The sequence below is a fragment of the Pelodiscus sinensis genome, unplaced genomic scaffold (assembly GCF_049634645.1).
Source record: "Pelodiscus sinensis isolate JC-2024 unplaced genomic scaffold, ASM4963464v1 ctg34, whole genome shotgun sequence".
Taxonomy (NCBI): Eukaryota; Metazoa; Chordata; order Testudines; family Trionychidae; genus Pelodiscus; species Pelodiscus sinensis.
In genome coordinates, this window is record NW_027465849.1 from 4,023,243 (window position 1) to 4,038,427 (window position 15,185).

Genomic DNA, 15,185 nt, shown 5'->3' on the forward strand with positions numbered 1-15,185 from the left:
TTGATCCTCGTGCACCAGCCCCCCCGAACCCCCATTTGATCCCCGTGCACCAGCCCCCACTGACCCCCAGCTCTATCAAAGGGGTCGGGGCCAGTCCGCCCCCCCCCCCCCCCCCGGGCTGCGCCGCGCCCCGCCGCCGGGACAATGATTAAGCCGCCGCGTTTCCTGCTTCCCGGAGGCAATGGAGCCGCGACGGGGGCAGCCGGGCCGCGACGGGACAGGTGCGGAGCCCCCCCCCCCCCCCCTCCGGAAGCCCTGGGTCCCAGACCCCCCCCCCCCCCCGGGACTCCTGGGTCTCAGCCTCCCGCCCCAACTAACCCGAAGTCTGGGTCCTGCCCCCAGCAACCCCCCCCGTACATGGACTTGGGTCCCAGACTATCCCCCGGATATCCCGGACCTCTGGGTCCCCCCCCCCCCCCGTATCCTGGACTCCTGGGTCCTGCCCCCAGCACACACAGCCCCCCCCCCCCCAGTACCTGGACTCCTGGGTCCTGCCCCCAGCACACACAGCCCCCCCCCCAGTACCTGGACTCCTGGGTCCTGCCCCCAGCACACACAGCCCCCCCTCCTGTACCTGGACTCCTGGGTCCTGCCCCCAGCACACACAGCCCCCCCCCCCAGTACCTGGACTCCTGGGTCCTGCCCCCAGCACACACAGCCCCCCCTCCTGTACCTGGACTCCTGGGTCCTGCCCCCAGCACACACAGCCCCCCCTCCTGTACCTGGACTCCTGGGTCCTGCCCCCAGCACACACAGCCCCCCCTCCTGTACCTGGACTCCTGGGTCCTGCCCCCAGCACACACAGCCCCCCCTCCTGTACCTGGACTCCTGGGTCCTGCCCCCAGCACACACAGCCCCCCCCCCCCCCCCAGTACCTGGACTCCTGGGTCCTGCCCCCAGCACACACAGCCCCCCCCCCCCCAGTACCTGGACTCCTGGGTCCTGTCCCCAGCACACACAGCCCCCCCTCCTGTACCTGGACTCCGGGTCCTGCCCCCAGCACACACAGCCCCCCCTCCTGTACCTGGACTCCTGGGTCCTGCCCCCAGCACACACAGCCCCCCCTCCTGTACCTGGACTCCTGGGTCCTGCCCCCAGCACACACAGCCCCCCCTCCTGTACCTGGACTCCTGGGTCCTGCCCCCAGCACACACAGCCCCCCCCCCCCCCAGTACCTGGACTCCGGGTCCTGCCCCCAGCACACACAGCCCCCCTCCCCAGTACCTGGACTCCTGGGTCCTGTCCCCAGCACACACAGCCCCCCCCCCCAGTACCTGGACTCCTGGGTCCTGCCCCCAGCACACACAGCCCCCCCCCCCAGTACCTGGACTCCTGGGTCCTGCCCCCAGCACACACAGCCCCCCCCAGTACCTGGACTCCTGGGTCCTGTCCCCAGCACACACAGCCCTCCCTCCTGTACCTGGACTCCTGGGTCCTGCCCCCAGCACACACAGCCCCCCCTCCAGTACCTGGACTCCTGGGTCCTACCCCCAGCACACACAGCCCCCCCTCCTGTACCTGGACTCCTGGGTCCTGTCCCCAGCACACACAGCCCCCCTCCAGTACCTGGACTCCTGGGTCCTGCCCCCAGCACACACAGCCCCCCCTCCTGTACCTGGACTCATGGGTCCTGCCCCCAGCACACACAGCCCCCCCTCCTGTACCTGGACTCCTGGGTCCTGCCCCCAGCACACACAGCCCCCCCTCCAGTACCTGGACTCCTGGGTCCTGCCCCCAGCACACACAGCCCCCCCTCCTGTACCTGGACTCCTGGGTCCTGCCCCCAGCACACACAGCCCCCCCTCCTGTACCTGGACTCCTGGGTCCTGCCCCCAGCACACACAGCCCCCCCTCCTGTACCTGGACTCCTGGGTCCTGTCCCCAGCACACACAGCCCCCCCTCCAGTACCTGGACTCCTGGGTCCTGTCCCCAGCACACACAGCCCCCCCCCCCGTACCTGGACTCCTGGGTCCTGTCCCCAGCACACACAGCCTCCCCTCCCCCGGTACCTGGACTCCTGGGTCCTGCCCCCAGCACACACAGCCCCCCCCCCCATACCTGGACTCCTGGGTCCTGCCCCCAGCACACACAGCCCCCCCCCCCGTACCTGGACTCCTGCGTCCTGCCCCCAGCACACACAGCCCCCCCCCCGTACCTGGACTCCTGGGTCCTGCCCCCAGCACACACAGCCCCCCCCCCGTACCTGGACTCCTGGGTCCTGCCCCCAGCACACACAGCCCCCCCCCCCCGTACCTGGACTCCTGGGTCCTGCCCCCAGCACACACAGCCCCCCCCCGTACCTGGACTCCTGGGTCCTGCCCCCAGCACACCCCCCCCCCCTAGGACCTGGACTCCTGGGTCCCCTCCCTGGACACACAGTGCGGGGGGAGGGGCTCACTTTCTCTCCCCACTAACCCCTTTTGCTCCCTGCCCAGATGATGGCGACTGGGGGCAGCAGCCCCCCTCATCCCTCTTCCTCCAGTTGCCAAGCAACGCCACCCTGCGTTTCCGTGGCAACGCGGCCAAGGCATGGGGGGCTGCCCTGGACCAGGGGGATCCCTCGGGGCCCCCCCAGGAGCCGGACGGGGATGGAGCTGGGGAGCAGGAATCGGTTCCCTTGAAGCAGCTGCCCCTCTGCATGGTGGAGAAACGGAGGCTCAGGTACTCCCTGCCCAGCCGGACGCCTGGGTTCCTTCCTGGCTGGGGGGCAGCTGGGAGCCAGGATGCCTGGGTGTTATCTTCTGGCCCTGGGAGGGGAGTGGGGTCTAGTGGTTAGAGCGGGGGGGCACGGGTGTGCCCTGGTCTCCCCCCCTCTGACTGCCCCACACCCCGGCAGGCTCCGGGAGCAGCAGGCGGCCTGGAGACGGAGCCGCTGGGAGCGGTGGCGGCTGGGGACGCGCCGCCTCCAGGGGCAGGTGGGGGGCGCCTTGCTCTACGCCCAGGTGTGGAGGAATTCCCTGCACCGCATTGAAGGTAGGAGGCCCCCCCCCGCGTTGGGAGCCCTGGGGCCCTCTCTCTGCTGGGCCCCCCTCGTGCGGGGGAGCCCGGCGCTTGAGACTCACTGCTGGGGTGACGCTGCCCTTTGCCCCCTCAGGTCACTTCGGCACCGGGATCCAGTCGTATTTCAACTTCCTGCGCTTCCTGGTGCTGCTGAACCTCGGGGGGGCCCTGCTGCAGCTGGGCTTTGTGGTGGCCCCCAACGCCGCCTTCGAGGCGCTGCAGCTGAACCAGACCCAGCGCGGGCAGAACGCCACAGGCATGGCCGCCCCGGACGCCAGGTTCCCCCATGGGAGATCCTCCCCCACCCCCCATGGCAGCCTGGACACCTGCTCCTCCCGGGGGAGTCCCCCACCCCATATAGCAGCCTGGATGCCTGCCCCCGCCCCCCCCGGGGAGATTCCCCCACCCCATATGGCAGCCCGGACGCCTGGGTCCCATCCCCTGCAAAAAAAAGGGTGGGGGAGGAATAGCTTCTTGACTGGCACTCGAACACCTGGGTCCCCAGTCCAGGAACAGGGGGTGACCCAGAGGGTGTTTGGTTGTGGGGCTCTCACCCCCTTCTCTCCCCTCCAGTGAACAGCGTCTGCCTGCAATACGACCCCACCAAGCACGGCCTGGTCAGCTACTTCACCTACATCATGGACCTGCTCTCTGGCACGGTGAGACCCCCAGCCCTGGCCCATCCCGCCTTCGGGCGTCTCCCAAGGATCCCGTGGATGGGAGCTGGCGCCCCCTGGAGGGGACAGGCCCCTGCCCCATTCCCCACCCTCCCAGGCAGCGCCCCCTAGTGGTGCCCCCCACTCAGGCCGGGTCTCTTTCAGGGGTTCATGGAGCTCACCTACCTGTTCTACGGTTATTACCGAAACTCGGCCGTGGATTTCGTGGGCTTCTCCTACAACCTGCCGCTGGCCTATCTCCTCAGCATCCTCGGCTACTTGTCCGTCTGCCTGCTCTTGGTGGTCTACAGGTGAGACGCCTGCCTGCGTGGGGCCAGCCCCGCCCCAAAGGGCCCATAGCCCAGGGCTGGGGGAGGGGTCACCGTATACCCAGCCACTGTCTGGCTGCATTTCGCCATCTCCTGGAGACCGTCACCCTGGCCTCGTGGCTCTCCCCCCAGGGCCGTCCAGCTCCTGAAGCGCAGCCTGGTGAGCGAGAGCGGGGCACTCAGCACCTACAGCAACAAGGTCTTCGCCGGCTGGGATTTCTGCCTGGCGCCGGGCACCGCAGTACACATGAAACACAACAGCCTCCGCTACGAGCTGCGGGTCAGGGAGTGGGAATGGCCGGGGCTCTGGGGCAGAGGAGGGTGGGGGTTGGAGTGTGATTGGGGGGCTGGAGAGGGGGCTGATGGGTACCGAGGGAGGCATGGCTGGGGGGCAGGAATAGGGTGGGGGGGGCTGGGTACGGGGGTCCAGGGCAGGAAGAGGATTAGCAGTGGGAGGGCAAAGAGGGAAGGGGATGGGTATGGGGGGCGGGGAGGGGTCCAGGCATGGGGGAAAAAAGGGGGCCAGGTATGGGGGGCAGGGAGGGGGCCGGGCATGGGGGAAAAAAGGGGGCCGGGTATGGGGGGCAGGGAGGGGGCCGGGCATGGGGGCGGGGCGGCTCTGACGGCATCTCCCCCAGATGGACTTGGAGGAGCAGACCTTGCGGCGCCGCATGGCCCAGCGCACCATGGGCCAGCGAGCCGCCCTGTACGGCCTGCGCGGGGTCCTCAACCTGCTGGTGCTGCTGCTGCTGGGGGCGGCCTTCTACTGCATCTACCGGGCCACCCAGTACGCCCAGGTGAGCCCCCCCCAACCTCCGCATCCCCCACGACCCCTGCACCCCCAAAACCCCTGCCCCCCCCACAGTCCCCCCCACGCCGCACACCACTCCCCACCCGCCCCTGCGCCCCCCACAGCCCCCGTGTCCCCCCACAGGCCCCCTCCACTCTTCACCCGCAGCCCCCAGCTCGGCCACGCCCCTGTGGCCCCTCGCCCCAGAGCCGACAGGCCTCCTGCAGTGGGGGGCACTGGCGCTAACCTGGCTCCCCGCCCTTGTAGGGGGAGGGGATTCTGCTCTGACCCACAGTGACCCCCCCCCCCGCTTCCCCGCAGGACACTGGCCCTAGCCAGCAGGGGTTCTTCCTGGGGCTGCTGGTGGCCTATCTGCCCTCCATAGTCATCACGGTCGCCAACCAGCTGGTGCCGCTGGCCTTCGGCCTGCTCGTCCGCCTGGAGAAATACCCGCTGAGCCTGGAGATCAAACTCACCCTGCTGAGGTACCGGCGGGGGCGCAGCCAGCCCATGGGGCAACGCCAGGCCAGGGGTCCCGGATACTCACCCCCACCCCAGCCCACCCCACCCCCAGGGGCAATGCCAGGCCAGGGGTCCCGGATACTCACCCCCACCCCAGCCCACCCCACCCCCAGGGCAATGCCAGGCCAGGGGTCCCGGATACTCACCCCCACCCCAGCCCACCCCACCCCCAGGGGCAACGCCAGGCCAGGGGTCCCGGATACTCACCCCCACCCCACCCCTTCCCCAGGGACAGGGCTGAGCCGGGGGTCCCAGATACCCAGCTCTGGCCCCACCCCCAGGGGTCTCTGTAAAACCAGCTCCCCAGAGGGGCCTTGTCCGGAGCCGGGCCGGGGGGTCCCACTTGCGCAGACTCAGCCCCTCTCTCTCTGGCAGGACCGTGTTCCTGCGTCTCTCCAGCCTCGTGGTTCTGCTCGTCTCGCTTTGGACCCAGATCACCTGCCACGGGGACCTGGACAGCGCCGCCTGCCTGACCTGCCGCTACAACCACCAGGAGCACCCGGTCAGCGCCGGACGTCCTGGCTTGGGGAGGGCAGTGGGGCCTGGTGGTTGGAGCGGGGAGGACTGGGAGCCCGGGTTCTCTCCTGGTGCGGGGCGGGCAGTGAGGTCTAGTGGTGGGGGCAGGGCTGGGAACCTGAGCGCCTGGGTCCTAGGGCGCTGACAGGCCTCGTCTCCCCGCAGTGTTGGGAGACCAGCGTGGGGCGGGAGATGTACAAACTGCTGCTCTTCGACTTCCTCGTGGTGCTGCTGGTGCTGCTGCTGGTGGAATTCCCCAGGAAGTGAGTGGTGGGCGTTGGGGGGTGTTCTAGGGGTGGGGGTGAGGATCAGTGGCCATACAGGGGAGGCCCTAGAGAGAGTGGGGTAGCTATGGGGTTGGGGGCAGGCCAGAGGGCAGGGCTAGGCCGGGGTTGGGGCAGGAGGCAGGGCTCGGGGTGGGGGGCAGTGGCTGGGGTGGGGAGCTGTGGGGTAGGGCTGGGGGGGTCTCCACCAGCCCCTCACCCCCTCTTGCTGCCCCCAGGCTGCTGGTGACCCATGGCCCCGCCCCCCTGGCCCGGCTGTTGGGCCCGCAGGAGTTCCTGGTGCCCCCCAACGTGCTGGACCTGGTGTACAGCCAGACCGTGTGCTGGGTGGGCGCCGCCTTCTCCCCTCTGCTGCCCTTGCTCAACAGCGCCAAGTTCGTCCTGCTCTTCTACCTCAAGAAGGTGAGAACCGGGCGCCTGGGTCCCCAGCTTGGGGACGGGGGTGGGGCCTAGCGGTTAGAGCGGAGCAGGCTGGGAGCTCGGCAGCCTGGGTTCTCTCCTGGCTCCGGGCGGGGGGCTCATGGCCCCAGGCCCACGTGTCTCCCTCCGCCCCCAGTTCACCCTGTTCTCGAACTGCCGCCCGGCCGACCGCACCTTCCGCGCCTCCAGCTCCAGCTTCTTCTTCCTGCTGGTTCTGCTGCTGGGCCTGGCCATCTCCTGGGTGCCCGTCCTCTACAGCGTCTTTGTGTGAGTGCCCTCCCCCGGCCCTGTTCCCACAGTTCTCTGGGGTCTCCACCCCCCCTCAGCTCCCTGGGGTCCCTGCCCCCCCTTGCCTAGCCCCCCTGGCAAGGTCCCCCACCTCCTCCCCAGCTTCCTGGGGCCCCCACCCTCTCATCTGGTCCCTGGGTCCCTGCCCCCCCTTGCCTAGCCCCCCCTGCAAGGTCCCCCACCCCCTCCCCAGCTTCCTGGGGCCCCCACCCCCTCATCTGGTCCCAAGATTTCCCCGCAGCTCCATGGGGTTCTCTGCCCCCTCACTCAGCCCCTCAGCTCCTCTGGTTGCCCCCACCCTGAGAGTTCTCCCCCCCCAGCTCTGGAGTGACCCTGAGAACCTGACCCCTCCTGATCTTCCCCCTCCACAGGTCACAACTCCCCCCCTCCCCTCCCCTGACCATCCCCCAGGATGCTGCTGCTGCTCCGCCCCTGACCAGCACTGGGTCTGGACTCTGCTCCCCTCCCCCTCTGCTTCCAGCTCACACTCTCCTCCTCCCCCCCTCCCCCGCAGCCTCCAGCCCTCCCAGGCCTGTGGCCCCTTCCGGGGTGAGCCGACTATGTGGAGCATCCTCTCGGCAGCCGTCGACGCCCTGCCCCGCGTGGCCCGGGAGTTCCTGCAGTTTGTGGGCTCGCTGGCCTTCGCCGTGCCGCTCTTCCTGCTGCTGTGGTGAGGGGCCACTGCGGAATCCCCCTGGGCCGGGGGCGCTAGGGGGGATAGGACACACAGGGGTTCGGGGGGAGGGGGGCAGGTCTGACCCTGGACAGCAGGGACACGGACACACAGCAGGGCCTGTCCCCTCCAGCAGGGATGGACGGACAGACACACACACAGAATTCTGTGCTGGCTCCGCAGATAATCCCCCTTCTGACATTCCCCCCTTGCCAGGTCCCTGCCTCACGGCCCCTACCCCCCATCTCTCACGAGCCTCCTGACCTTTGCTCTTCCCTTCCCCCACTGCAGCATCCTCATGTTCTACCTGATGGCCCTGGCTAATTCCTACAGCCGCCTGGTGAAGGAACTCAAAGGGCAGCTCCGGCTGGTGAGTGACGTCAGGGCGCCTGTCCCCTCTAGGGTGGCTGGCTGGCTCAGAGAATGGGGCCCAGGGCCTTTCCCCTTTAGGGGCGTTGGCTCCCCTCTGGCCTCAGGGTGAGGACTGGCTGGCACAGAAGGGCGGAGATTGGGCCCCGGGGCTTTTCACTGCTGCGGGAGAGCCGGTTCCCGTCTCAAATCACCGTTAGCCGGTGGGACTCCCTGCTGCAAGATGATCTGCCTGGCAGGATGGGACACTGACAGGGATAAATGAGGAACAGTGTACGCCCCACTTCGGCCACTAGGGGCTGCCGTGGTACCTGCTCCGAAGTGGATGGGACGGGGCTGTGGCAGAGGCAGGATGCCAGGGTAGAGGGGCCCTCGGAGTGCCCTAGATGGCTGTACTTATTCTCTAGGACAGTGGTTCCCAAACTTTTCGGCATCACGCCCCCTTTTTGATTTTTGAAAAACCTTCACGCCCCCCCTCCCCCAAAAAATAACAGCAAAACTTGTTGAGCAAAAAAAAAAAAAAGGAACTGACCAGGGCAGCAAAACTTGATGGGGGGGGAGGAGGCTGGGTTGCCTCGCATCCCCCCTGGAATTTCTTCACCCCCCCCCAGGGGGGTACGCACCCCAGTTTGGGAACCCATGCCTAGGGTTTCCCCACTGCTTTTTAACCCTTTCTTCTCCCACAGGAGGGGCGGAATAAAGTTTTCTTAGTGACTCAGATCACAGAGCTGAGTTAAGGAGAGCGCAGCAGACGCCACGATTTCCCCTCCCGGAACAAGACAACTCCGCCAGCTGATTTGCGGAGGGTTCTTGACCTAACTTGTTGGACCATCCCTCCCCGGCCAGCGACACCGATTCCCTGTGCGCCGAGACTGCCCCCTGCTGGAGGGGAATGACAGAAACCCCCAAAGAGCCCAGAGCTTGTTTCTGTCCCCTCGCCCGACACGGCCCCTCTGAGGTGGTGCCCAAGGGCATTTATACAGAGACCTGGTGCTAAGAACCAGCTTCTCTTTACCACCAGCCAGCACCACTGTTCAGTTTCAGACAGGAAGTGAAGTAGAACCCGGCGCGTGACTGACATTCTTTCAGGAGAGGTGTTATTCCTTGTGTTTGAAATGAGCCCGGATTCCACACTCCATTCTCGTGTTCTCTTTCCCGCCCCGGGCTAGCCCCACATCCTCCAAACGGTGGACCCATGTGAATCTCCTGCCGCCAGCTGGCTGCAGAACTCCACTGGCGCAGTCCAGGGTAGCTGCGCTGGTATTCCCCAGCTACAAGACCTGATCCGTCTCCCCGTTTTGGCAGAGACCTGCGTCTCTCCCTCCCTGATTGGGGGTTTTCAGGCTGATTTCATCGTACACACACACCCAAACCCCAAAAGAGATACTGCTATTGACAATCATTGGCATTTACAACTAGGCCAAGCCCGAGAAACCCTGCGTGAGAACTTCCCAGCGTTTGATTTCAGGCCCCTTTCTAGGTGTATTTTGTGCCCCAATGATAACAATTTAACATCTTATAAAATTGTAACTTTTTGAGTCTCTCACACCTAATGTTATTAAATCACTGTGTGACGCCCACCCCCAACCTCCTGCCCCAGACATTTTTTAACCCTCTTCTGATTTTTCTGCAGCTGGGAAAAGTGGTGGGAAAAAGTTACAACGAAAGCACCATTTTTGGTTGAAATTAAAAAGTAAAAATAGAATGCTACTTGGTCAAAGGGTAAGTAATCAAGGTGGCCACGGGGGGGGGGGGGGGGGGGGGAGGCCTGGTGTGCAGGGCTCAGAAAAGGGCAACAAAAAGGATCGAGCATTTGGAATGGGTCCCATATAGAATCATAGAATCATAGGACTGGAAGGGACCTCGAGAGGTCATCGAGTCCAGCCCCCTGCCCTCAAGGCAGGATCAAGCTCCGTCTACACCATCCCTGACAGATGTCTATCTAACCTGTTCTTAAATATCTCCAGAAAGGGAGATTCCACCACCTCCCTTGGCAATTTATTCCAATATTTGACCACCCTGACAGTTAGGAATTTTTTCCTAATGTCCAATCTAAACCTCCCCTGCTGCACTTTAAGCCCATTACTCCTTGTCCTGTCCTCAGAAACCAAGAGGAACAAATTTTCTCCTTCCTCCTTGTGACACCCTTTTAGATATTTGAAAGCCGCTATCATGTCCCCCCTTAATCTTCTTTTTTCCAAACTAAACAAGCCCAGTTCATGAAGCCTGGCTTCATAGGTCATGTTCTCTAAACCTTTAATCATTCTTGTCGAAGAGAGATTGAAAAGACTGGGATTTGTCAACTTAGAAACGAGGAGACTAAGGGAGGATAAGGAGAGGTCTATAAAATTATGACTGGTGTGGAAAAAGTGAATAAGGAAAAGTCATTTACTTGTTCCCATAAGAACTAGGGGTCACCAAATGAAATGAATAGGTAGCAGGTTTAAAACAAACAAAAGGAAGTTTTTCTTCACCCAGTGCACAATCTGTGGAACTCCCTGTCTGAGGACAAGGTTCAACAACTAGGCAAATTTATGGAGATTAGGTAAATTTGCTCTCCCCCCTAGTCTCTGTCAGAAGCTGGGAATGAGTGACAAGGGAGGGCTCATTTGATGATTTCCTGTTTTGTTCATTCCCTCTGGGGCATCTGCCATTGGCCACTGTCGGCAGATAAGATCCTGGGCTAGATGGACCTTTGGTCTGACCCAGTGTGGCCGTTCTTACGTTCAGGGCTAGAGGCAAGTAGTGGTGGGTTTGTCCCATCCATCCTGCTACTTCCACTGTTTCAGCGAGTGCTTGGTCTCCTGCCCTAGGGATGTTAAAATGAATGTGTTTATTTAGGTAAACATGTAACCGCTTAAAGTTTCATGGAGGCAGGAGCTGGCTTGTGCGTGCTGCCTGTGAGCATTGGCTCCTGCATGCTTGACTCCCCCCCCCCCCCCCACCTTGCTGCTGCCTCTCTCAGAAGCAGCAGTGGGGTGGATGGAGGGAGGCAGGTGGATCTGTGGGAGCTGGTACGTGTGGGAAGCAGGCTTAAAAGCTGGCTCCCACCTCTCCCCCGACACTGCAGCCTCTGATAAAGAGGGGAAGGGGGGGGGGACTGGGTGTAACTGTGAAGGTTATCCAATGAGCCCACTGTTCACATCTCTGCCCTGCTCTCCCCCCGGCTGCAAGGGAGGCCGTGTGATTCTGTGCATGCTGGGTACCCAGGAAGGGCCATACGGTGTCAGACCAATGGCTGGTCACCTGGCAGCGTCGTGTGACCCGGCTGCTGCCAGAGCTGGGGTGCAGCGCAGGGGGTGGGGGTGAGGGGAGGCTCAGGCTGGTCTCCCCATTGGTGTTGGGGGAAGGGCGGGTCCTGCGGCGAGGAGTTCCGCTGGTTTGCAGATGGGGCTGGCACTGGGGGGCAGACAGAGAAGGGGGGAGGGGGCGGGGGAGGACAGAGATGGGGGAGGGGGCCGGGGTGTCTCACTCCTCTGGGGGGGCAACAGCTCCAGGGTGGGGGAGGGGAGGTGTGAAAATGGGGCCTTGGCCCGTCCAATGGGCTACAAGGGGCTGTGCCTGTGTCCAGCTTGGCCCAATCAGAGCTTGGCTGAGGGGCGTGGCTACAATAGGCCAATGAGAGAAGAGCTCGGGCGGGAGGTTGGATGGGGACCAATCAGGCAAAAGGGGCGGTGCTGCGTTGGGTCTCCAATCAGGGAGCGAGGGCGGGACTAGGACCCGCGAATCAGGATTCAGAGCGGGGGAAAGGGGGCGGCTCTGGAACGCGGAGCTGACCCGGAAGCTGAAGTGGCGCGGCGCCGGGCGGACCCGAGCGGGGACCATGAACATCCTGCCGAAGAAGTCGTGGCACGTGCGGAACAAGGACAATGTGGCCCGCGTGCGGCGGGACGAGGCGCAGGCGCAGGAGGAGCAGCGACAGCGGGAGGCTCGGGCGCTGCTGGCCGAACAGGAGGTGAATGACTGCGCATGCGCACGCCATCAAGCGGCCGCGAGTGCGCATGCGTGACAGTGAACACTCGTGCCATGGGGTCATGGGTTGAACTATTTTTAAGCGTCTGGGGGGGTAAGAACCTGGGTTAAACCATTTCCAAAAGGAGTGAAAACGAAACGGGAGCGGGGCTGAGCCATTTCTAAACGGCGTAGGGATAAAGAGGCAGGGAGCTCTGGGATTTACCGTTTTCAAATATGGGAGGGAAAGCAGAAGAAAGGGGAACTGGGCTGAACCATTTCCAAAGGCAGGGGGAGTGAAGCAGACCAGAAGGGAGCTGGGCTGAACCATTTCCAAAGGCAGGGGGAGTGAAGCAGACCAGAAGGGAGCTGGGCTGAACCATTTCCAAAGGCAGGGGGAGTGAAGCAGACCAGAAGGGAGCTGGGCTGAACCATTCCAATGGGGAGGGGGGGTTGAGCTAAACCATCTTCCATGGGGTAGGTCTCTAATCCCACATGCCTCAGTGGATGGGGGGCTGGCGTGGCAGATGCTGCACCAGTAACATCACTGGCCCCTGCCCACTCTGCCCTTGCCCCAGGTGAGGGGAGTGCGTTAGGCCTCAGCCCCACGGCCCCCCAGATCCCCTGCACTGAGCTCATGGCCACCCGGGCCCCCGCCACCCCCGGTGGAGCTGGCCCCACACCCAGCCCCCAATTCGCCCTGTAGGCACGGACCGAGTTCCTGAGGAAGAAGGCGCGGCTGTCTGCCCTGCCAGGGCCCGATGGCAGCTCGGCGCTGGTCCCCTGCGATGAGGAGCCGCGTCACGTCGACCTCTTCCGGGACCTGGAGGAGGGCAAGGGCTCCAAGGCCAGGAACAAGGAATATGAGGAGGAGAAGCGCAAGGAAAAGGTAAAGGGGGGGTGAGGTGGGGAGCAGCACCTGCATTCTCTGGGAGCTCCACCCTGGCTTACGTTGCCCCCGCATAGCTGCATTGATGGGTGGGGGGTCGTGCAATAGAGTAGCTACACCTGCCCTGTTACAGGAGCTGGGGTACAGCTGAGTTTCAGATCCTGGTGTCTTGGAGGAGAGGGGATGAGGGTGGGTATGAACACAGCTCCCTGTAGGAGGAAGAGGCTGTGTACAGAATTGAGGGCTCCCTCTTCCCCCACAACATGCTCTTACACCACTAGAAGGCAGTGCTGCTCCATGCCCTGCACGCTGGCTCCCCCCATCCACCGGTTCTCCATCCCGTTGGCTGCCCTCCAGTTCCTCTTCCCTCGCTGCAAACACTCAGTCTCACCCAGAGCCATGATCGGCCCCACCCTGCCCCCTTACAGATGAGGCTGCCCCCTCTTCTAGGCAATTCAGTTCTGCTTTGTCCCAACCAGGAGCGCCAGGAGAAGGCTATTGGGCTGCTGACCTATCTGGGGCAGAGCGCCGCTGAGGCGCAGACCAGCCGGCCATGGTACCAGGAAGCCCCTGACCGTAGCCTGGAGGCAGCAGCTGTGACCAAGCAGGAAAAGCTGAAGGGCATGCTGGACCCGCTGCGGGAGATGGAAAGTCACCTGCGCAAGAAGAAAGGGGAGGGGAAGAAGCGCAAGAAGGAGAAAGAGGGGCCAGCGGAGGAGAAAGTGGCAGTGGGGTGAGCTGGATACCGGCAGAGCTAGGTTTCAGTGACCTAGTAAGAGTAGCACCATAGAGGGGATTCAGGGACTAAGAGTCCCAGCATGCAATGCTGCAGGCCACAAGGACTACACTTACCAGCATGCAATTTACTTCCCTTGTTCCCAGCTGCAGGTATATTGGGAAGGAGGTGTGGAAATAGAAGCCTACATGTCCCAGCATGCATCACCTCTCTCCTGCAGAGAGAGAGAGAGAGAGAGAGAGAGAGAATTGCATGCTGGGAGTTGTAGTTCTCATGGACCATGCGGCCAGCTGGTAGCCCAGGGCTTAGAGGTCTATGGTTGCCTTCTGCTTGTCCTTGCAGCTCTGCCTCCCTCTCCCTGGAGCAGCTGCGGCGGGAGCGGCTGCGGCGGGAGCAGGCTGAGCGAGCCCGGGCGGAAGTCCTGCTGGCTGGGCGGCTGGGGGAGCCACAGCCCAAGGAAGAAGAGGAGGCGGATGACAGGAAACGTCGCTACAACTCCCAGTTCAATCCGCAGCTAGCGCGCAGGCCCCGTGCCTGGGACGAGAGGGAAAAGCACTGAGCTCTGGGGGCTGAACAGCAGGCCCTGGGCACAGTGGCCCCTGCACCAGGGCCACATGGCAGGCCCAGCAGGGACACGGGCATCACAGCACGGCAGCCGGTGGGATGTCCCAGCACTGACTGCTGCCCTCTTTGCCACCCCCAGGTCAGGAAGGTTGGCTGGGCCGGGGCCTTAAGAGCCAGAGCCCTTCTCACTTCTAAAGGAGGGTGCTGGCTGCTCTGCCAGGGTCCCATGTTAGACTCTCTCCCCCCTTAGCACCCAGTGTTAGCAGCAGCAGGTACCAGGGGCGACCTGAATGCCTCCAAGGCAGGGGCTCCGGTCACATTTACTCACAGGAGGGGGGTGCCTGGCCTGGCCTGGGTTCCGGCTGCAGCGGTGGAAGAACAGTGCAAAGCCTCAGAATCACTGTGCTCTAGGCCCGGCTTGTGGATTTAGTGGTTGGGGGGGCAAGGAAGTCTAGCTCCTGGCTCTGGGAGGGGAGCAGGGTGTAGTGGTTACAGGAAGGGGGCTGGGAGTCAGGACTCCTGGCTTTCAAGTTCCACTTCTGCCTCTGGTTTCTTATGTCCCCACCCCCAATGGTGCCCACCATGCAGTGTGGCTGCTGAGGAGGCCTGGCCCTTTAGCTATGGAGAATAAAAGGTGGCTCCGTCCCTCCACTGAACCCCAGCCTGTATTGGAGTCCCTTGTGCCCCCTCCCTGGCAGGGGATTGTGGTGTGGCTCCCTGCAGTGTCCACCATCTGATGGGGAAACTGAGGCAGGGATAGCAGACTGCGCTCTCCAGTCCTCAGCTTGGACTCCTGTGCAGTGGGCTCTGACAGCTCCTCTGCCAGTGAGCCTGGAGCAGGTGGCGCGGCTGCAACTGCCCCCCAGGGGTTGGTTAGCTGCACCAAGCAGGTTCAGCTCTGAGCCCAGAGCTGGGGAAGTTCCCCCCTGGAAAAATACCAGCCATCGTCTCCTGCAGAAGCTCCCCCCTCCCAGTACATACCATCCTGTTACTGTCTGCAGAGGGGGCAGGGGGGTCATGTACCACTGACTCGCTGAGGGTGATCCCCGGCCATGTCCTACGATATTTTCAGAATAAAACGAGAGCAAAATGTGGTCCTTCTACCCCCACAAGCCCAGTGGCTGGGTGCATGCGCCCATTATATCCACAGGGGAAAAGGGACAAGACTCACTCCCACCACCCAACCCCTCCCCCGAG

At 63.5% G+C, this 15,185-nt stretch overlaps 2 protein-coding genes across 2 annotated transcripts; both read left to right on the plus strand.

The window, feature by feature from the left end:
- Positions 1-120: 120 nt before the first annotated feature.
- TMC4 (transmembrane channel like 4) lies at positions 121-9,435 on the plus strand. Its single transcript, XM_075915342.1, has 16 exons — positions 121-221; positions 2,437-2,662; positions 2,838-2,974; positions 3,096-3,257; positions 3,575-3,660; positions 3,823-3,968; positions 4,119-4,266; positions 4,625-4,783; positions 5,098-5,261; positions 5,674-5,800; positions 5,980-6,077; positions 6,317-6,500; positions 6,655-6,785; positions 7,321-7,476; positions 7,771-7,849; positions 8,535-9,435. Exons 1-16 carry the CDS (start codon positions 182-184, stop codon positions 8,583-8,585), a joined length of 2,094 nt encoding a protein of 697 aa, XP_075771457.1. The 5' UTR covers positions 121-181; the 3' UTR covers positions 8,586-9,435.
- A 2,151-nt stretch (positions 9,436-11,586) lies between these two features.
- Positions 11,587-14,861, plus strand: LENG1 (leukocyte receptor cluster member 1). Its single transcript, XM_075915330.1, has 4 exons — positions 11,587-11,803; positions 12,506-12,688; positions 13,168-13,421; positions 13,767-14,861. The coding sequence occupies exons 1-4, from the start codon at positions 11,672-11,674 to the stop codon at positions 13,981-13,983; spliced, it is 786 nt and encodes a 261-aa protein (XP_075771445.1). The 5' UTR covers positions 11,587-11,671; the 3' UTR covers positions 13,984-14,861.
- Positions 14,862-15,185: the final 324 nt, after the last annotated feature.